The sequence below is a fragment of the Columba livia genome, chromosome 7, assembly GCF_036013475.1.
Source record: "Columba livia isolate bColLiv1 breed racing homer chromosome 7, bColLiv1.pat.W.v2, whole genome shotgun sequence".
Lineage (NCBI taxonomy): Eukaryota > Metazoa > Chordata > Aves > Columbiformes > Columbidae > Columba > Columba livia.
This window is the reverse complement of record NC_088608.1, coordinates 18,086,576-18,110,140: the sequence shown is the minus strand read 5'-3', so window position 1 is coordinate 18,110,140 and position 23,565 is coordinate 18,086,576. Positions and strand designations below refer to the sequence as shown.

General features: G+C 38.9%; 1 protein-coding gene across 4 annotated transcripts in view; it reads right to left on the bottom strand.

Moving 5' to 3' along the window:
- Positions 1 to 21,694, bottom strand: part of SLC4A10 (solute carrier family 4 member 10) — a 158,376-nt gene extending 136,682 nt beyond the window's left edge. The window contains exon 1 of one of the 4 annotated variants that reach the window (XM_065069652.1): positions 21,501 to 21,694. Coding sequence is in view for 3 of the 4 variants with exons in the window: in XM_065069645.1 (XP_064925717.1) it covers positions 21,501 to 21,548 (48 nt within the window). In the remaining variant the exon portion in view is untranslated. The remainder of the gene's footprint in view (positions 1 to 21,500) is intronic. The other 3 variants (XM_065069645.1, XM_065069646.1, XM_065069647.1) reach the window with 3 other exon arrangements.
- Positions 21,695 to 23,565: the final 1,871 nt, after the last annotated feature.

Here is a 23,565-nt window from a genome sequence, read left to right as displayed (position 1 = left end):
TGTGCTGTTCTATATGCAATTAAAACATACTCCAGGCTTATGTTAAAGCATGGGGTTTGGGATTTTTTTTTTTGCATTCCATATCTTAACCCTGTTTTTCCCTTGATTTTAAAGGTCATAACCAAACCCAGAAAGCATTTTGATATACTGTTATTAGAAAGAAAAAAATAAAATCCAGCTAGTGTCCTCAGTAAAACAAAGGTCTATACTTTCTTCAGAAGACAATTGGAATAATTACAGAAACAAAGACAATAGAAGTTGGCAGTGGTAAACTACTCAGGAAAAAAGCAAAGGACTTAATTTCTTTGTTAAGCTCAGCAGCACACATTTTTTATATTATTACCCAGTCACTAAAAAGTGAATCCTAGTATAAAAGACTAAGATTCAGAAAGGGAACCTTGTATTCACAATGAAATCTGGATATAATTTAGATTAATTCAAAGCAAGTCTTAAGCTTAAAAAATATATATAAAAAAAAATAAAAACACCACAGACAAACATACAAACAGAAAGAATATAATCCAGACTGATGGGCAGCTACCTAGGCCTAGAAGCCCTCTTTTTTACATTTACATATAACTGAAGTTGCATTTGTGGCTAAAATTCTGCTGTGAGACATCTCGGTCTCAAGAGGGCAAAGATACTCAACTCAGTGCCTAAGCAGAGCCTAAAGCCAACCAGAGCCTGGGCTCTGGTGCTGCTCTTGCTCACGTCCGCTCACCTTTCTCTGTTGTTCTCTGAAAAACACACATCCTGTGCCACCTAAAATACAGAGATGACCACTGCTTTGTTTTCTAGCAATATTGTAACACCATCTACCTTTGTAAATTGCACTTGAATATGGGAGATATAGGTCTGCTTCTCTTTTCTGCCTGAAATGATTCAGGCACTTTCTTCCCACACCTCTAGAAAATGGCCCCAAGAGGAGAGGGAGGTGAGAGCTGTTTCACGGCTGCAACACTTCTCAGGGACAACAGAAACAGGGGTTTATCCTTTTAGAAAATGGAAAGGAGTTGAACCCAGGTCTCCCTATGTCCTGCATAATTATATTAACCACTGATACAAGGAATGCCATAAGCATGGCCACTATTCTCCCATAAGAGAGGGACAGGGAGGTGTGGGAAGAGGCCACCCCTTGGGCACGCTGCTGAGGCACCTAACCCAGAGCATCCCATTGAGCACCAACACCTACACTGAGCTCAGGAGTCTGCACCTGAAAATGAAAGCCAAAACCTTCATAAATGCCCAGGAAACTTAAAAGGTTTAGTCCTGTCAATGTGAGACACCTGAGTGACTTCAGGTGAGCTGCTGCACTGGCATCAATGCACAGTCAAAAACATGCAAATAACATTTGCAAATTTTGCCCCAGCGGGTTTTTCCACACCAAGATGGCAGTTGTCCTTCAGGCAAGGCCTTAAAAGAACTGCTGGAACCAGCTCAAACTCACAACAGGCTGCAAGGTTCACAAACATTATTATCCCTAATGCTCACTGCTTAAGTGTAAGCCTATTAACGACGACTTCTGAGCACTCAGTTGCAAGGTCTTTCATGTCCCCCTAGTTATGACCTTTCTGAGAAAATTTAGTCTCAAGTAAATCTCCTTCCATATACCACACCACTGCCCAGCACTAACAAATTCCTACTTAGGATAACACACAAAGTATGCAGGGCAGACCATATTAACATGAGTTAAACTCAAATTCACAAGATCCACAACTGTTGTGTAAAGTTTCTTACCCTAAAAATTACCTGAGGTATCTAAAGAAACAGCTTTTTTTGGTTCAGGTTTGTCATCCAGAAGAATTCCTGGCATTGGAACTGCAGAGCTTTTGTCAAGAGAAACTTGCAACATTTCCTGTAACACATTTCTGTAACACATGAATCACACGAAATACCATCAACGATTCTACCAAGAGTTCATGTATCTCTACTGGTCGAACGTTTCCTTCAGCACATTCACCTTTTCTGGTCCTTTCTCTCTGCACTTCAGTCTACTCCTAAATATAGTTACCTGCAAAAGATTTATTATAAATTAGTTCAATTATGCATATAGTTATTTTCAAACAAGGGCATTGACTTAATGAAGCCACATAGGTACACAAAAAGTAGAACTTGAACCGATTCCATGGGATGTATATTCTTAGTGCATTTTCCATGATATATAAACTAAAATGCAATGAGTGACTGTATTACTTACTGCTCAGCTGTGCAAAGTAACTGCAAGATATTTTTGTTTAAATTTTTAAAATCATCTTAACAACAAGAACCCAGGAAATCCAACGAGTCTCTCATCACCATTACATAGCATTCTTCCTGGTATAAGTTAAACAGATTAAAACAATGATGGTTCTATTTCGACAAACAGTAATATAGCATCATCCTTGAGAGAAGCTCAGGTATTACGATGATAAGCATTACAATACTTCTTAAAAAATTAAAAATGTAGCAAGTGATCTTTTAGGGAAAGGATGGATAATTCCCAGTTCTATTTCTGTTCATGTTTAACCAATGCCTGTGCTCTGACAGCTAACTTTTAAAGTCTCTTAAAAGCATCTTACAAATCTGGATAATTAAGGCTGTAGGCTAGGATTTGGTTTCTTAAAATTCACCTTTTGAATTTAGTTTAAAGAGCCTAAACAGACAAAGATAGCTATATTCAAATGCTCCCCAAAAGGTTCGCGAACTCCAGACAGCTAAGTGGTCAATAAATGTGTTCATTTTAAAAAGAAGAGATGACAAACATAAAGCTTAAATGGTTTAAAGAGAGAAGACAACAAGTATTATTTAAACTGAAGGTTGAGAAGAATGATTTAGGATGGTTTGAGCAGGCATAATTCAAAACAACATAAGTTTTCCATTGTAAAATTCAAGTTAAACTTCAGCAAGAACTTTCAAACAATGAGATGATTAGACTCCGGAACTCAACAAATGAAACTAAATTGAAAACTCAACTTTCCAGACGCCCAGAAGGGCTAGACTGAACAAAATACAAGATAACAGCTGACTCTTCCCTAGAAAAATCACTAGAAATAATAAAGAAATCATCTGCATTGTCGAGAAGTAAAGATCTTCACTAATCTTATCCCTTTCCCAGATAATAGCTCACAGGTAAATGAGCTTTTAATTGCAAAGGGTAAGAACACTTCTGGCCTAAAGGAATCAGGTAAAGAGACTCAATCGAATAATAGTCAAGCAGATGTTTCTTTTTTTATGCCTTAGCAGGAGATAACATAAGGAGAGAAAAACCTTCCCTGATAGGTGACACAATTTAGAAAATCAACCTAATCTTGTCAGCAAGACAAGAAAATGGAAATAAAAAAGAGACGTCTGCAAGGATTTATATGAGGCTCTAAAACTTAAGCAAGAAAATTAAATTGGGAAGTATTTTTGAATGGTCATAAATAAAATGTAAAAATAAGGGCATAAAGTTAAATATTCAGGAGATTTTCAGATGTCATTAAAAATTAATAAGCATCAAAATCACTTAGGCAATATTCAAAATAAATCTCCATCTTCTTATTTCAGCATCTAAATTTTATAATGGGGTGCTGAGGAGTATGCCAAAATCTCTGCCACTAGTGTAACAGAACAATTACTGCTGTGATTTTTCTACCAAAAAATTACAACTGTGATACTTATAACATAGAGACTAAATATAAGTAAGCCTCCAAGCAAAAGTACATTATTCAGATTATGTCTTTCACTACATTTTTTGTCATTTATTCTAATAACAGTTGCCTTATTTTCAGAAACTTTATATCATTCAGCCTTATCAAGTCTTTTCCAGAGGAAGCAAAGACTATTCAATCCATTTTCCAATCATAACTAGATGGTGGCTCCTGAAGTGAACGTAATTCTTTGGTATGTGAAGATTTTTTTCTTTTGAAGCCTTGGCATTTATGCTAGGAAAATGACCATATTTTTCCCACCTAAATAATAATTAACCCAATATTTTGTTCCTATTTTGGAGCTACAGTCAATAAACTGGTGTCAAATAGTGAACAGCAAAAAAACTACACCAGCTTAAAAAAAAAAATGAACACGATAAGCGTGTAAAGAGTTATGTACTAGAAACCTGGAAAAGCTACCACTTCCTTCCATTTCAAAATCTGACTACAATCAAAGCATTAAATTTTCTCCATCTAGATCGCAGATGTACTATAGACTGTACTGTAATTTAACATAACTGATGATGCACAGGTGTGATCCCATTTTTTTGCCAGCTGTCTCTGATTATCCTCATTTAGATACCTGTGCATCCCTGGCCCATTATCAAGTTCTTCAAAATATTTGCAGTCAACTCTACCTGAAGACTGGGTTCCTTATCAAATCAAGTATGTGTAGATTAAGGACTAAACAGCAGTCTGCATACAGTGCAAAGGTTTCACTGTGCTCTCCTAATGCTGATCAAAAAGTATTTGAGGAAGGGGTGGAAAAATAATTGTGGCTGGAGAGAATCCACCACTAGAATAAACTCCCACAGTAGATCAGCCAAATCATGCACCATTAGGAAATTCTGCAAAGTGGACTTGTTTAACTAAAGCCTCTCTTCTCTAAAAATGATCCTCCCTTATGTAATAAAACCCAACTAAGGAACATACTAAAACATTATTAAAAAAAAAAAAAAAACACCACACCTCACACACAACAAACCAACCTTACAGGTTGATACCTACAGAAAGCACTCAATTATGCTGTAAGGCTTCAGTGAGGGAAGATTCGATCAATTACTATAGTAACTAGATGAAGCTCTGTGAATTATAAATAGGCAAATTAACACAGAAAAAACTCAACTCTCATGTAATCCATTATGCAACTTTTTCAATGCATTATGCAACAACATGAAACCTCTGCAATGCACCAGTAATCCCCCACCTTCTGCATGGTACCATAAAGGTCCACTAGCGGGTCCAGATGCCATTCACTGAGGTGGATCCATTATTCACCTTGGAAGTGAGAGATACATGTTCAAGAGCTCTCACAGCTGCTGGAAAGAAACTGCGACCAGATCACCCATGTGCAAGGTAAAAAAGAGTCCGTCTACTTTCTTGCTGTTTGTTTTAGAAGTCCCAAAAATAAGACATTTTAGAAACACCAGTACAAATTATAGCAGAAATTCAGATACTATATTTCAGCAATATGACCTGAAATTTCCCTACACTCTGTAAAGAATAAGAATTATGAAATACAGATACTAATTATATAGAATTTCAAGTCTGTCATATGGATCTATTCTGGATATAGTGATCCAGTAGATGTTCTTAAGCAACAAATGAACACTCAAGAATGTGCTCCTATTTTAGTCTGTGCTCATCTTGCTACCTCTGACTTATACTTCTTAACATACAAAGAAGTAAATGAGAGAACAGTATTTTTTTTTCCCCCAGATAAAAACCAGTCAGCAGAAAGTATCCCATTAGAGGGATCACAAAGAAAGCACAGTCTGAGAACAGACTCATCACTGCTGAAGGGGCTGAAAGCTAAAAGGTACCTAGAGAAACAAGCATCTTTAAGCATTTGACTAACCAAATGTACAGCAGACTTCGCCACAGGCATCTTGCCTGTGTAGCTCTCTCCAGGTTCTGCCCCTTAGCACTGTATGTCTTGGGCAAAGCAGATCAATTTAAAAGAAAACCGATAAAAGCACTATTTAAATGAGCTGGTAGGACACTTTATAATCTATTTTAATCTTGTTTTGCAGTATGTTCTTTAGATACATTCCAAAAAAGAAATCTATTCTCATTCCTTAGTATAAGACTGCAAACATACTGAAGTGGAAACCACAATATATTAGATCTGGTCATTTTCTAAAGCCCAGGAGGATCCAATGTATGTTTACATAATTCCTTAGGTCACTGTATATTTATTAACATGTTATTTGTCCAGTGTTAATTTTGCATTATTTTGTCAGAAAATTAAAGCATTTCATCGCTAGTTGTTTTTCTGTTGTTGGTTTTATTTTAATCAGGTAATTTGCCCAAGAGTCTAATTCAGTGAAAAAACTAGGCCAGATCTAGTTACATGTTTTGTTTTGGTTTTTTTTGAAACCTCAGTAGGAATGTTCATGTATTTTTTATGCCTAAATAGCTTTGAAAATTTGTGTACACATCCTATAAATTCCAAAAGTTAGATCTCATCTTCTCCTATATATTCCACATATATGTGCGGAACAAAGGCTTTCTTGCTTTTTCAACTCCCAGCTGGATTTTCAACTTTGAATAAATCCTGAATTGACCCATCAATCAGCTCTATCACACTTACACATCTGCAAATAATACAGTCTTGGTTTAGCTGGCTGAAAGTGCAGACAGCTGAAGCAGCACAAAACCCAGTGATTAGGATGCTGAGTTTCTAAGTTAATTTCAGACTGCTGTTGTAGCTTTCAGCTGTCAGGATCAGAAAACCAAAGTTGCACAGAACCATATGCACAATCACACCAAGTGATAACCTGCTCCTGATGGTGGGGCACAATGGACAAAGACAGAACCAAAGAAGATGAGAAAAACAGAAAACAAAATGAAAAGGACAAAGATGTCAGCATATGAAAACAGGGTGCTATTACATGTTTGTGAAAAACTGTAAAACTACTATAGAAATATCTTGAGAGGGAAATCCCATTTTCAACTTCTAATATTAATCTTGGACAACTCCTGAACAAAATTTGGCCACGTCTTACCATCCAAATAAACAAAAACCATGCATGGAAAAGCTTTTGTATCTGGATATTTCTTCATTATAGATCAGATCCAAACCTAAAGATTGAGATTGGAATATAGGTAAAAATTCTTGAGAGTTTTTTAAGCCCAAACTTCTAAACCTGAGCATTAACCTGAGCTTAGTTTCTCAACAAAATACAATCCAAAACTGAGAACATAATTCCTTAATCCTGACACAGAGAATATTTTCTTAGATTTCCTTCTTACAAATGTTACAACAATGTTTCTAGTCTTACCCAGTCCTGCAAGGAAAATGTTTCACAAACATCGCTTTTCTACAGATCTTTACATTCAGTTTTTATTCTAGCACCCCTGCACAGTGTTTTAAATGTTATTTCTAAATATTTGCAGCGGTGTAAATTAGAAACCTGATTTTGTGTCTCTCCTGATCCATCTGAAGATACACGTGAAACAATGAAGATGATTTTTGCATGCAGTTGTACTGCCAAAAGAATCAGAAAAAATGCTGATTTTCCAACATATTGAGCATTTATGCATCTGAAGAACAGATCTTACTAAGAGTGTGCATGCCTATGTTGCTTGATTCTAGAGACCAGGATCCTCTCATGTGAAACTACAGAGTAAATGGAGACCAAAAACTTATCTCAATTTCAGTATCCAAAGACTGAAGCAGCAAAACTAGTGGGAACCTTTGAAACCAACAAATTTTGTACCTGCCAGAAACACTACAATGTTGTTTTCCCGTCACAACAGTGATGTGTTGTCGTCATCCACGCAATAAGCTTTCTTTGCCTGCCTAAGTAAAGCATGCAATGAAGACACAAAGAGAATGTGCAGAGCAGCAACAAAGAGACAGACTAGATGCCATCTAGGGCCCATCAGTTGGATTACACACAGCTGGAAACCAAACGAATCAACCAAGCAAAATCCAACATAATAGTCTGTCATTAATACAATTAAAGTGAAAGCACTTGCCATCCGTCATCAGCTCCTTTAGTGACTCTCCCTGGCTCAGTAGCAGCTTTGTGCCCTCCTTTTAAGTTCGTAATTGAATCTATGAAAGAACACACAACTATTTGCCCATTGTAAAAAGCAAGTATTTGGCATGTCCTGCCAAGTTGTAGCTTATAAATTGCTGGGTAACACACTTGCAGTAATTGTTGAAACTGCTTTAAAGCAATCTGGATTAAAAAAATCAGATCTGTGATGACAGCCAGAGCAATGACATTAAAAAAAATTCAAAAAATTTAGCCAGGAGAGTTGCTTTGGGGAAGAAGGACAGCAGTTCACAAGCCTGTGAAGATGTCCACAGTTAGACAGCTTGTTTGCTTGCAAGAAAATGAAAAGGCATGAGCAGATTAGAACAAGGTTTCTTTTTCTTTTCTACTGAATTCAGTAAGAACATAGTCTGACAGATCTCTCCCTCAGGTCACCGTTGCCCACTGCTAAAAGCAAACATTTGGCAAGTGCTACATTTTCCTACATTTGGGACCCCTCAATCAGGAAAATCTTTCTCCTGAAACATCCAACCCCTCCAAAAAACATAACCGATGAAAAAGAACTCTCTGGCACAAGAAAGTAAAGACACTGCACAGGAAAGCCCAACTCATTTTGGATCAGCTCCTATTTTTAAATCATCTCATCTACAGATGAACAAATCATTGGTAAGACCAAAGAGAATTATTTCTCTTTCCACAAAATACATCCAAGGCATAACCCATCACTGCCAAGCTAACAATGACAAGCCCTATTTTATATACCCCAGGAAGGAAAGCAAAAGCAGAACTACAGAAAACTTTGAAATCCAGTCCCTCATCTCAACTGCCCCACTACCTGGTTCTTACAGTACAAGAAAAAAAGGGAACTAACAAATAGTCTTTCCTCTGGTATTCAGTCCCAGGCTCTGGTAATCAGCAGTTTAAAGTTTTCCTAAATTGGTGATTGCACCTGTTGAATTAGGATCATTGTGCTTAATTGCCTAACTCCTTTTTAATCTATTTACACTTACAGCCTCCACAATATCCCACATTACACCAAGTTTTGCAATTGAACTTGATACTTTATGGAAAAAGTGTCTCTTGTTTTTAACTTAGTCATTGAGAATTTTCTTGAAATTCACTATTTCTGTTCTAATGAAATAGTTTGGATTTATTCTGTATTCATTTTCAATTTTTCCCAGTATCACATCCTTTGTGTCCTGGGTTGCCTCATTTTCAGAACAGCTCCGATCTACATGGCTTCGATTTGAACAGAAACTATTTCCTCACTAGTCAAGAAATGCGGAATGACACAACCTCAAAATATGATCCGGACTTTAAAGTCCTGAAAATGAAAGCTCAGGAAAAGCCCAGTCTCCAGTTGCCAGCACTCAGGGCTATCAACAATGACATTACCTTGGACCATTCCAGACAGTAACAGTCACTACCACTTGAAAGCTATGTATGGGTCTGATAACATTTAGTGTTCCACATTTTTTCTTGAAGAAATAAAAAAAATGCAAGGTTTTTTTATACTGTGTCCACAGCAGCAGCCATTTAACTCTTACCACCCCTTCAACCTTGTGTGAAGCAGAAGCAACAAGGGCAGGATGAAATGCACCAGTGGAGCATAGCATGGAAAAGGAGCACAACCTGGACGAGTATCCTGGACAGCAGAGGGAAAACCATCCTAGAGAGAGATGGAATTTTTTACAGAAAAAGGACACTCAAAGCCAGCAGTAGCACCTAAAAATAAAGAGTCTGGGTCAAAAGACGAGATTTAAAAAGAAGGGCATCTAGGACGCTTTTTCCCTTCTGGATTATCAACAAGACTGTTTTCACATTTTCCATCTCCACCATAGAGCTAAAATCCTGACTATTTTATTTTTACCCTTAAAAAAAAAAAATTCTAGAATGTAGGTGTTTTCTTAGGGTTGAAGCTACAGGATTGCAAGATTATAGCAAAACCACAAAAATTAACAATAATTATTTGATACTTGGTAATTATAAATTACTTTCCTGTATAAAATATATCAGTAAGCAGACATAAACCCACTCTTGGTAATGAGTTATTAAAACCTGTACTATAACTGTAAAGCATTAACAACACTATATTCCAGTTTACACAGACTGTTCATCAATTATCTTGCTTTTCCTCAAGACAATCTTGCCAGACTTATTTTAATGACATTTTTTACTTTTTAATGAGTATTCATAATGGAAGTACTATACAAGCAGTTATTCTGCAACCACTGTGAAATGAAAATCTTGAGACTCAGATTGAAGTGTAGCAGACAGCAGAATAACAGTCTCTGGATTACAGTATTTGAACGAGATTAATAAAATCCCCTAGAATTTTTAACTTCATATCTATAAAACAGCGCTTCCCTAATCCTTAAAGTTTTCTGTTTGTTGTGTGAAGAAAATCAAGTTTTATTAGTCTTAAAAAAATTGAGAAATTAAAGCACAAACTAAGATATATATTTTTAATTCTGTCCGTTCACAATTTAAAACTATTCTTATTTGCACTCTTACAGCAAGCTCTTTATGTGATTACAGCCATAATGGTCATGGTGCAATAGCTCAGTAATTTCTGTGAGCAATGAGGAGAATAACAAATTAGAGAAAATAAGTAGATTCTATTATTTTTGCATTGCCAGAAATCTATTTGTTTGTAATCAAGACAATAAATAAGTTCATTATTCATATGTGTACTGTCCTAGCTCCTGATTTGGCAAGTCATGAACCAGGACGCCTTTGTGATGGACCATGTATCCACCCAGAACAAATATACAATCCTCATCCCAAAAAGTTCACACAAGTTTTTGCTTAAACACATAAACAAAAAATACAACCACCTAAACTTGGCTCATTTACAGCACCTTATCCACACTGTAATAAACTACTGTGTTCATTCTTATGTGATGCCAAGCACAAAGCGGATTACCCCAATTTTATCAAGGGTAAACCTGCCTTGCATTTATGTAAGGTCAGCACATGCAACTAAGGAATTAGAAGAGAAGGACTGGATGCTACCTACCTCGCAGCAGATTTTCTGTGTATGCAAGTCAAGGGAGAACAGATAAACACAACAAACAAACATGAAATCACTAATAACTTCTGATGAGTGCCACAGCTGGCAATTTTAATAGCCTAACCATCACCAAGAACTGCTTTTGTAGAGATTACCTTTTTCTAATATTGTTAGTGAAACACTACTCAGAATTTTTATGTGACAAGTTGCTCTAAATACCAGACCACTTCTGGAATCACAATATCTAGGATTTAAGAAAAAAAAAAAATCAGGACAAGAACACTACTTTCCCACCACTACTACCCAAGACACATAAGTGGTGTGAATGTGCACAAGACTGGATCATACAGGTCTGAGTCATTACCACACGAATAAACAAAAGTCAAACACAAAACCCCCCACATTTAGTCAAGTTTTACACATGTATATGTTTACATGTTTTGGTAGTACCTTTCACTAGATGTCTTCACTTTAATGTTTTTTCTATATCTTTCTTTCAAAGATTCCTTTACATTCTATCTGTTCTCTCTAGCATAATTCTTCTCTTAGACATACATACACTAACAAGTTTCATGTTTATGGAGAAATTTCAGGGAAAGAGGCAGGGTAAGGTAGCTTTAGGGTTTAGGTTTTTTGGCTGTAATGTATTGGGGCTTGCGAGCTCTAATCCTGTTACCATGTACATCTCATTGTAACTGTTAATGGGAACATAGGTTCTGCGGCAGAAGCAAGACCACAGCAAATCCCCCATCATGGGCGCAGCAGAGGTATCCAGTTCTCAGAACCAACTGTTTTTCCTCCACAAATCTGCCTCTGTCAGCTGCAGGCCTTGTTAATGCATGCACAGCCTTTAGTGACTTAGTACTTTGGAAGGCAAAAAAGGTTTTGCTGCTCGTTATTTTTGCCCAAATGCGGCCAATGTAGAAGCACTGGACAGAGAAGTGGAAAAAATGATAGTTCACAAATATTCAGTAGAAAGTTAGTAGGTTTTTGCACATTTGTTTCTCAAGTTCCTCTTCAATGGGTCTTCTCCACTCGAAAGGTAACTGCAGTTTTCTGTCACTCTGGGCAATACTGGCTTGCATTTAGAAACCTCTCATCTACGCTTAGCTATGGCTGGCTGAATAGAAAAAATTTTCACGTATATGCTGGCTGAACAAAGTAAATAAATTCAGATCCAGTGGACAGAACACTAAACCTTCAAGCAAGATGAAGTGAAACAATCAAACTACACAAAACTATGAACCACTAAAAAACATTTCATCCTCTCTAAAACTGATTATGGCTTTTTCTTTAAAAGTTACTTTAAGTGTCTTTAACTGTTTCTTCTAACATCATTTTAGAACAAAGTCCTGTGAGCTACATGAGATTTCAGAGGGTACTCCATAGCAGGGGTTTTCTCAATCCATGCCCCAGAAGATGAGGACTGTTGAGGGTTATTCCACAAGCAAGAGGCACATTTGATTTCAATGAAGCCAGCTGGATGGCTATAAAAAAAACTCCTTTCTATTAAACTAGTGAAGATAAGCATGGAGGCTTTTCTACAGCTTAATATTATTTTAAGAGCATGTTCACCAATTCTGGATTCATCCAGATACTTCTCTCAATTAAAAAAAAAAGGGGGGGTGGATTTTCACATGAGAAGACTCATGGAGGAGTACGAAACACAGCTTGAAACACAGCTTTATGACCGCTTTTACAGCTCATTGCATTGCAATATTTAATTTCAAAAGCTATTATAAAGTTGCAACAAAAACAAGTGGACATAGTTAAGTATTTCAGTATAACAAAATAATTAAGAGGAAAACCAGAATAAAGTAGAAGATTTCTAAAAGATAATTATATAGTCAGTCAAGTCTAATGTTTGAGCATTTCTACCTTCTCTTCAAATAAAAGGGAAAGGATTACAGTGATTTAAGGACATTGATAATATGGATTACAATCTAAGTTATAAAATTTTCTAAGAAAAAGTATCTTAGAGTCTCAGAACAAACCAGCCTTATAGAATTTACATGTCTCAAACAAGGTAGCAGTAGCCTCAAAAGAACTGGGAACTGTAGGTTGTTTCTGAGGACAACATTCAGATGGCTGTCAGCAACTGCTGGGGGTGAAGGGAACACTATTTTTATTCTGTAAGTTCATTTAATACACCAATACATATAATATCTCTTCTGTCGGCACAATAATGTACTGTTCTGGGACACTCTGGTTCTATTTCAGTACTTGCCTAAATATAATAGGTCACCAAAATTATTAAAATAAATTCTTAAAGCAATACTCTTTTTTCTGAGAAAGGGTACAAGTTATCCACATTTTTAATAAATCAGACATAGAAGAATATCCACCACTCCTTCACAGGCAACATGAAATTATAATTTTGTTACATTCTTCATACTACAGAGCATATTAGCAGAATATATCCTTTTCCTTATGAATTTTCAGATCATAAACTTCCAATCTTTTCAATTTTGCATCAATATACTTAAGATGCTGGTAGTGCAATCTCACAACACACAGCTCTACATTCTCAGGAGACTACATCAAACTCCATCTATTTCCCGCTTGGGCAGAACAGGGTGAGAATTTTTTTGTGAATGGGAGCAATAGTGTTTCAGCCACTGCTGCCTGGCTATTTAGCAGCCCTTGGGAACAGTGTATCTATAAGCTCAACCTTGAACAAACCTCCAGAGCAAATGAGTGGCTAATACTTGCCATTCACATTCTCATCATTATCCTCACTTAGCTGCAGTTCAAATGAAAAATATCAACTCCCTGCATTTAGCAGAGCATATAATTATGGGTTTAGCTAAAAGCTCAAGATTCGCTTTTGTTTTACAGCTGTTGTAACAGGCTTTGTCTTGCAAGTAAATGAAATAATTAAAAAAGAATGAGAACGACATCTTCAACTCTACGGAGTTGAAAAAAAGATGAACACTTCTAGAGCTGCAGTTAGACTTTACTCATTGTCACATGGGAATTTTGGCAACTTCCTCAAGCTGATTTTAGACATCATTACACGGCTTAATTCCAAATAGAAAGCTTACATATTTTTTCTGTACGTTTTCAGTATATAGTAAAAAAAAAAAAAAAAAAAAAAAAAAAATCAATATATTAATTTGTGAGGAAAGACACCAATATTTTTCACAGTTGAATTTTAACAATATGACTGATAGGGCTCCTGTTTGGTTATTGGAAAACTGTCAAAAATATGGATGGATGGATGGATGGATGGATGTTAGAAGCAAAATCCTCTTCCTAGAAATACACTCAGGACAGATTTAATGATTAGATCTTTGGTCCAGCCAGATCTAGGAGAGACTACAGGATCTTATCCTGGAATTATTCTCTTTTTTTTGTGCTTCATTTTACAACAGACATTTAGCTTTGCAGAAGGAAATAGTTCCATCTTAGTGTTCAGAAACTTGATGTTTCAGTCCACTAACAAAACACAATGTTGAAAATTTTACTAAATCTTACAAATACTGAGCACATCAATATAATGCAGGCATTTTTATTTCTGATTTGTATTCTACAATCATAAATCCAGTTATTCCAATTTACCAGTAGCATGTTCCTGAACCCCAAAAACAAAATGCTTGAGAAGAAAACTCCTGCAACCTTGAAGTTATTTTTATTCCCCTGTGTATTCTATTATTTGATTCTATAACAAAAAAATATGAAACCTACTACTCAGTACCCATAAAAATATCCAAAGCCCTTATGATTTGATACACAATCTCCCTGATTGCACATTTATTTCCTATTTATGCTTATAACATCATAAACACCTTTAATGCCACACAATCACCACAGAATTTTCAGTGTTTTGTTGGGCAACATTTGACATGAAATCACAATCTTCCTGATGGCTGCTTACTTCTAAGATAAAACCCTTGTACATGTTCGTATGTTGAAAAGGAAGTTGACATGCATACATGACCTTCCTCTCCAGAAATGACATGGCATTTTGCTATTTAATGACATAGTTTGCTAGACTAATTACAGTTTAAGTATCTATTTTCTATTTTTGCCAGAATCTAATAGCAGGGTTTGGGTTTTTTTCCATCCTTCCATAGTTTCAGTGACTATGAATACCTCTAGAGAGAATCTAGTGCAATTGTTAGTGCCTGATATCTGGAACAATTCCTCAGAATAGTGGTTTCAGATCAGTTTTTTTCAATTTATAGCATTTTAATACCATTTAAGCTTTTTAATACATTTCAAACTTTTAATACAAGTTTCCAGGAAAAAAAAAAAAAAGTGCAAAAACATCTCACTATCTCTGCAAAAAGCAACACAAGTCACAATACTTCCTGGCATTTGGGAGTGTGACAGCTACAAAGTGATTGCTCCCAGTGAAATTATCCTAGAAGGTCTTGCAGCCTCACTGATGCAGACAGACTCTCACACTCTTGTAAAAATCAACAGGACTTCAGGAAGGCTTAAAACTCTACATTTAGGATTAGCATATCATGGACACAAATTCATAAACATTACATTTTATATTTTTGTGTGGTTTTAAAACCTGCTTGCAATCACAACGTTAGATGAATGGTCAGCATCTATCTTTTTAATGTGTAATGTGTTTATAGTAAATGTGTTTACAGTAAATTCAAGATTCAGGTGGACTTAAGTTATCTGAAGGTATCAACATTTATAATCTAGATAAACTGCTCCTTTCTCCTCATTTTGCACACAATATATCATCCATCTATAAAATAGTCTTTGCAAAAACATGAGTGAGCCCTTGTCACAGAATGATAGGATTGCAACAGATCTCATGAGGTCTTCTAGTCCATCACTCCGCCCTAAAGCAGCACTAACTGTATATGTGTCTTTCCTGTCACATATTCATCTTGCAGATGGATAATGGAGATTCCACAAATACACTAGATAGTTTGTTCCACTGCTGTATTGTCTTTAGCATTAGATGGGGTTTTTTAACATCCTTTTGTCTCATAACCCTTTCTTCTTTTCCTATTCAGATGGGATATAAGTAAGAAACTGGTCTATTTTGCAGCAGCAGCCTTTTACACACTAAAGGTGTGTGTCTCCATGGTCAGGTTAAAGAATCTCCGTTTCTTCAAATCTTCCATATTTTTTAGGCCCATGCTGATTTTTGTTTTTCTTCCTGAATTGCTCTACAGTTGCTGTTCTTTTATTGAAACCCAGCACTTAGTACTGTACTAATCAGCTAATACCTTACAAATGCCAAATATTACCTCATGTACCTTGAAGACCTCATCTCTCCTAAATACGCTAATGTGTCTGTTTCCTTGCACCAAGTTCCTGCTCTGCTTGATTAAAATGGAGAACTTGCAAAACTTGGCATATCTTTCACATCTCCACTGAATTCCAAAACCTATGTATCATCAGCTTCTCGATGTCTCGTAAACAGCTAATGAAACAGAGTGAAAAGGCTCCAGGAGCTGGGCAGGGAATTCAGCAAAGATATGGAAGAATCAGCATTCAAGATCCTGTTTTGCCCAAGCTGTACAAGGGCATGAGCTGTATTTTCTGCTTTGGTTCCTCCATTTCCTTTCCTGTGCTGTAACCAAATCAGTTCTTCACCCCACACCTTAATCAGCTCCCTCTTTCCTTGTATACCACAGTCAGCCATCATATCCCCAATTCTCCAACTTAGCACCAATCCCTCCACACTCTCAATTTTACCCCCATTTCACCCTGCAACTTCTGTTTTCCGTTCCCCAAGATACCTCCTTCCTTCTATTTTTAAAAATTTCCTTTATCATCTATTCCAGCTTTTACCTTGCCTATCCTAGTCAACAACCGTGTAGGAGTCAAGTGGATTTTAATCATACTTAAATATGCAAAGATTATTTTTCATTTCATGAGAATAACTTTTCAACTTCAACAATGCTGAAAATTGTGTTGAACACATTCAGTCCTCCATTAATTTGGACAACATGAATATGTCATTATTATTGAGAAGGGAGTCGCAATGGCACGGTTCTTCAAAAGTTCAGGTATTTCAAAAGGCAGACCTGAACACATACGTTACAGCATATTACAGAAATGAAAGGAACATGCTGTTCCTATGGCTTTCTCTTCTCATATCAGACACACAACTAATTGTTCAAGACGATTTACAGTGGATTAAGTGTTTCTTTACCTGCTTAAATCCTTTCATCCACTGAGACTGTAAACATTACTTATTTAAGAAGCATTAAAAGATGTCAGTGGAAGTATTTTGGTTTAGAATTGACTCTATTATTTTTTGCCAAAGGAAAAAGTAGAAAGGGAAGAGGCAATTATTAGCAGAGGAAATTGAAAGCATATATTTAACAACTAAAATTAGTGGGATGAACTCAAACCAGACATAGATGAATTAAAGTGGGATGATTTCTACACAGCGTTAATACTTTTTCTTATTTTTGCACAAATATATATCAGGCTGTCAATTATTCTTAAATAGTAACACCACAGCATACAATATGATCCAGGAAAATCTTTTTTAATAATGACACTGGCAAATCCAAGAGGGAGGGAGCTGGGTTTTTTTAAAGAAATATGTACCTCTGTTGTTACTTAATTTCATTCCAGCATTTTCCTGGGGAAGAAGGGGTTTTGTTCTTTTCAGTCAGAACTTGCAATCAGGCAGTGAAAAAGAAAATACCCAAAGCAGCAATTCAATGTTAAATTTATACTTATAATTAAGTTTGGGGGTTTATTTTCAGTGGTGCCATTATCTCAGTACTCATCTTGAAAATGTAATACTGCCTCTGTATTTTTCTGAAAGAATCACAACATTCCTGTAGTGTCTATAAACTTGCCTTAACTGTTGCTTTAATACTAAATTCTGGTGACGTGAACTGGGAATTAGTGCTGTTATACAAACTGTGGGGTCAGGCTCTGCCCTCCATTCTCACAATGAGCAATACATCTCGTCTGCACGCCTTGCCGGAGGTCCCACTCAGCATTAACAAAAGCAAAAGAATTTGGCCTGTTACTGTGAGCAGCTTCCCACACTCACCTGCCACATTAAAAATAGTTACTATCCAAGATCTCGCTATACCGTTCTCCCACATACACAGGCCTAAGTAGTAATAACCGCGTGCCATTTGCAGCAGCGACAACAGTACTCGATAAAAAACGGTATCTACCTAGTGCATATGTACCATATCACACCATAGTGCATATATCAGCAACATCATGCTTCAAGGTCTTGTATCTACCAGATTTTTAAAATAAATCAACAAATAAATAAAACGAAACAGCTTTTGAATTGTAAGACAAATGAGGAAGGTGAGAGAATATAAAATTAGAAAGGAAGAGTCAATTTGGCTTTACATACATGACTTTTACTGTTACCTTCAGAAAACACAGGAAAACAACATGCTAAGCATAAATACAGTTAACAAAAATATCTGCACTTTGTCTATAAATGCTCTGTATATCTGCAGCATCAACCCTCTGTCAGATAACAACGCTGAAAGTCAATTTCTGCTTGAATACAATAGAGATCCAGAACAGACAGGAATAAATACTTTAGCTATGAATACACTGCCTTAAGTGACAATTTGCAAAATAATTTACATTCAATGAGGTATACATGTATACAGGCAAATTAACAATATCTGGTCCTTTCATTAGAAATCAATAAATATCTTTGTACACGTGATCTGCAGATTGTTTGTCCCATGCTGTAAACAAATGATGACTCCTTGGCAATCTTTAAAATAGTTGTGAGTAATTGAAAGCACACTGAACCATCATACTGAAAAAAATACACTTGATGACTGCTAAATAAAACATCAGATGATACAGAAAGCATACAAGTCTGCATTTTTTTACCATATTAGTATATGTATTGAACAATAAAAAGACCAGTTTGAACAAATTGTTTCCAATTAAACAATTTCCTTTTTCATTTATTTCTCCAATATTGCACTTACAGACAATTTGCAATAGATTTCTAACAATTTTCACAGAAATTTGCCCACACTGCAAAAATATCAAGCAGTAGCCTAACCGCTAATGAAGGTGCTGTTGCTGTGGAAGAACTGCTTCCAAAAGGTGTTTGTGAAAAGAGACTGATAAGGAAGTATTTAACTCCTCAAAACCACAAGCAATAATGTATTTTATCATTTTGCAAATTGCTAGGGATTGGGAGTTTTGATTAAAAGCTTGTATAATAAATCAATAACAATATACGACTAATACTACAATAAAAATAGACTCCACTTCATACAGACTGTGGGATTTGGGTGGGACATTACGTTGAGGCTTCACAATTTCTGAGCACCATTAGAAGATTCAATTAATCAAGGACTACAATCGCTCTCTTTTTACTATAAATAACAATTAAAACGTACATGTTACAGTTTCATTTAAAAAAAAAAGTCTGCTGCATATACTACAGCCATTAGACTAAGCTCTTGAAGGAAACAAGTTCCTTCAGCTAGGAACCTTTTTCTTCATACCCAGAGTCCATCAAACTGGGTTAATGTTTGGGAAGAGAACTATATCCATTTTACAGCTTGCATTCCTGTTCCGTTTGTTTCCAGTCAAGATGAAGACTGATCCTGAAAAGAGAAGTACTCCAAAGGTACTTCTATATCATGGTGTTACCTCCCAAGCCAACAGCACGGGAGTTAGCACCGATTCCTGCTCCTTAACTCTGCTATGACTCCAGGAACAAGACTCCCACCATGCAAAAGCCACTTCTGCCTTACCGCATGTAGGGCTCTAGACACTGGCCAGCGTCCGAGTGCCAGAGCGCGCACACACACACTTTATTGCTTGAAGCACAGAGAAAATGCCACCAGGACAGAGAAATCTTGAAGACTGAAGGAGCTGTGCCTTTGCCATCATTGTGGCAGGAAAGCAACATTGCCTTGTTGACCTGCAGAGGCTCTACCAGAAACAGCAAGAGAGGATTGAGGAGGAGGATGAGCGACAATAAATGTTACATGGAATACAGAAGTGTCCCTTCCCTACCTGAAGCAAACATAACAGCTGCTGAACTAGTCAGCTGTAGTAAATGGAGGTGGGAACCAGGCCACAAGCCTAATAAGCAACAGCACTGATGGGGACCTGCAGCTCTGCAGACAGGTACTGCAACAGAGCAGGGCTGCAGAGGGAAGCGGGGACAATTCTCCTCTCATCCACAGACAAGAAATACAATCTTTGGTCCTCTCAACCACAGCAACAGCCTTTTTTTAATGTGCACAGCCCTAGCGGAACAAAGTTAAAACCAGACAGCACAAGGCAATCCTGTGCGTTGCACCCTCTGAAAGCTGACTCCTCAGACTCCCTGCACAGCGGCCATTGCACAAGCAGAGACAACACAAACTGCCAAAGCAAGACCAGCATGTAGACTCACAAGGTACAAGCAAAAGTGAGACTGCTACCAACTGCAGACTACTGCACTGGTGTGAAACACTGATGACTAAGACTTCCACAGAATCGGTGATCATGAACTACAGATGGAAACCAGATTTACTCTGAATTGTCTCTCTAAGGAAAGGAACTGGACAGCCAGTCTGTCAGTGTAAAAGACAGGACCTTCTTCTGCTCCAGTGTCAGAAACTGCAAGAGCAGCAAGTAATACGAATTAGGATTCATAAAAGGTATCCAGAGAGCAACAGGGAAATCTGCCCATGCCACAAGGAGAAACGAGATGCCAGAGATAACCTCACACTGTGTAGCAACCTGCGACCTGATTGAAAAATGGGCAACATCAACAGATGATGGAAAAACAGATCCTACAAAAAACAGAACTGCCACGAGTGCATCTCATCAACCTGCAGCAGCTGAGACTTGTCTCTTTCAAGCTTTGTCAACGTTGTGCTAACACAGAGCCATTTCAGGAGCCAGCGAAGCCTCTGCAGACTTATGCGGTGTGTTCACAGGGATGTGTGCATACAGTCAAATGCTTGTGTATGCACACGAGAGACTTCTCCCTGCCCCAGACCGTCTGATTTCCAGCACAAGGCAGTAACCACCATTCACAAACAGCATTTCAGTATAAGATCAAGACTGACACCCACACTTACACCTTTTGTGTGTCTGCAAACCCTGTGTTCGGGGAATGCCAGACAGGAAAGAGGGTTCCCACTGATCTAACAGTGTAAAAAGTCCCCCACCGACTCCTTTCATATTTGCTGAAGAAACACTGCCCAGCCATAGCCGTGTAATCACCCTGTGCTTGGAGGCAAGGGCGCACCGCATACTCCCCCAGATGACAACAACTCCAGGGATTAGCAGCTCCGCGTCTGAGCACAAGAAACTGCGACACCGCGGCACGAAGCAGAGACCGGGATGTGGAGGGAGACAGACGCTGCCATGCAAGTGCCTCAGCTGATCTCCCGGCGGTCTGCAAAGAGTCGGGGGCAGGGACCGGCAGAGCCAGCCCCGGCGCCCAGCGGGATCCCCACGGAGGACCTTACAGGTGCTCGCTTCCCCACTGCTCCACCGCCGGGAAGCAGAGGGGCAAGCGGAGGCTGAGGAAGCAGATGTCGGAGGCAGGGGGCTGCGGAGAGAGGGAGTACCGAAGAAAAAGGGATGCCTGGAGCGGGAGGAGCCGGAGGACAGGGTGCTTGTCCCGACAGAACACACGTACACACACGCACAAACACACACTGCTCCATCCCCGAGCGCCCTGGCGCCCAGACACCCCTGCTGCATCGCCCGGCACCAGGGCGAGCCAACCTATTCCCCCACGCACCGAGAAACCGGCTCCGAACCCCAGCGCAGGCGGGCAGGAAGACGGTCCCCCACGCCCCCCTCCCCGGCTGCCTCCCCGCGGGGCGCGTCGCACCCGCCGCGGCCGCGCTGCGGCAGCCGTACCGTGGGCAGCAGCGGCTCCATCTGCGCCCCTTGGTCCTGGGTCTCCATGCGGCGGCGGGGCCGCGGCGGCGCCCTCCCCGCCGCCCGCCCGCGCTCCCCGGGAGCCGCTGGGCTGCGCCGGGCTCCGCGCGCCGCCGCGCTCCCTCCGCGGATCAGGTGGCGCGGAGGCAGGAAGCGCGCACCAGTCACATGGCCCCGCGCACCGCCAGCCCCAGTGCGGGGGGAGACAGGAGCCGGATCCACCTGCGGGATGCGGCCGGATCCAACCGCCGCCGCCAGCCCCCGGCGGGCCGGTGAAGGCGGGCGGACCTCGCCGCTGCACGGCTGCGCCTGCAAACCAGCGCCCGAGCATGTCGGTGGCATCGGTTCCTCACGCCGGCCCTTTCCTTCGGCGGGCGCTGTCCAGTCCGCGCCGCCAACAGCGGAGCGCGCTCCGTGTCCCGAGAGGAAAGAGCGGCGGGAGGGACCGGACCGCAAACACAGACCTGCGAGTGACACTATTGCAAACATCAAGACACGGCCCGCGAGTTACAACTTTACACCAGGCTTGAGACACAGGCCCCCCGAGACTGTGGCTTCAGTGCAGTTTTGGGCCAAGATTCGTTTTGATTTCATCAGCATCAGAAGAGCACTGAAAAACAGAGATCCTCTGCTCGGTCCCACCAGGCTTTCACCTTTAGACCCACACAGCATCTTCAAAATTGAGGTCTGTCCAATTCTCCACTAAAATAACCACACCATCCCCTTTTACTCGCAAGTTATAAACACATATCCGATTACCATATCCTTCTGAATACAGTTAATAGGAGCCTTACCCCTTTTTTACTCAGTTTTAGCATTTGAGCCTGCTACACATGTAGCTTCTAGTCTAGGTAACTCTACAACTCAACAGTTACATTTGGCCATACCAAAACTCCAGGAAGCTACACAAACAATTGTCAAGGTCTAAATTTGGATATCCAAGTAAGCATAAGTATAGTTGAGCCCCCACAACACCTGTATTATTAAGTACACGAGTGTGATGCTGCCTGCTAAAACAGCTGAGCTGGAGAAGTTCTCATATTCATCACTTCCCAGCACATCTCCCCAAAAGTATGCCCATCTAAACCTGTGTGCATAAGAATCAAAATTAACAGAGACGAGACTCGGAAAAAGAAGCTAACAAGTAAACCTCTGTCTCCCTGTTGCTGTTAACGTTATTGCTAACGTTAACGTTGATTTCCTTGCCAAAGCAGCAGGCCATTCTCTGTGTTTTGGATACCCTTTGCAGTCTAAAAGTAGATCAATAAAGAGTTTCACTAAATCTGATTTAATTTCAGCTGCCATGAGATATGTTCTTCAAGTCTCCTAAAGATCTTCCAGGTTGATTTATTTGTACATCAGCAAAAGCAAGACACAGAGCTGAGGGGGTACTATAAAGGACAGGGAGGGTCAAAGCTGGTTCATATAAAGAAAGGGGCTATTTTTCTGAGCCACAACTGAGAAATTTGGTCTTTGTACAAAGTGATATACACGTGTAACACTGTAGAGATAGGCAACACTGTGGTCCAGATTCTAGAAAAGAATCCAGATGCGTATTTTTATAACATAATGACTGATCTGCAGTAATTAACATAGGAGGCCATTCAGGTCACTGGAGGTAAGGCCGTGTCAGCAGTTGTGCAGTAAAACCCTATTTGTAGGAGCTTATAATTAAGCTATAAAAGTCATGATGAAGCTGGGAAAGGAATGTGTTTAAAAGAGATTTTCCTTCTTTAAAGAAAAAGGATTTGAAGTGAATATACCACTTGTGAAACTGGGATGACCAAAAACTTTCAGTCTACAGGTAGCTATTTCAATGATCAGTATAAATATTCTTAGTCTTCTCTGCCTAAATATCTCAAGCTTGTAAAGGGAATTTTTAATAAGGTGCTGCAATATATCAAGTTCAATGGCATTTACACTTTTCACTCCCCAAAATACACACATGCAAGTGCGAAGCGCAAGAGAAAATCAGATTTTGCAAAGATCATGAGTTAAGATCTCATCAGAGCACTTTGCAGACCGTTCACCTTTATGAACAATA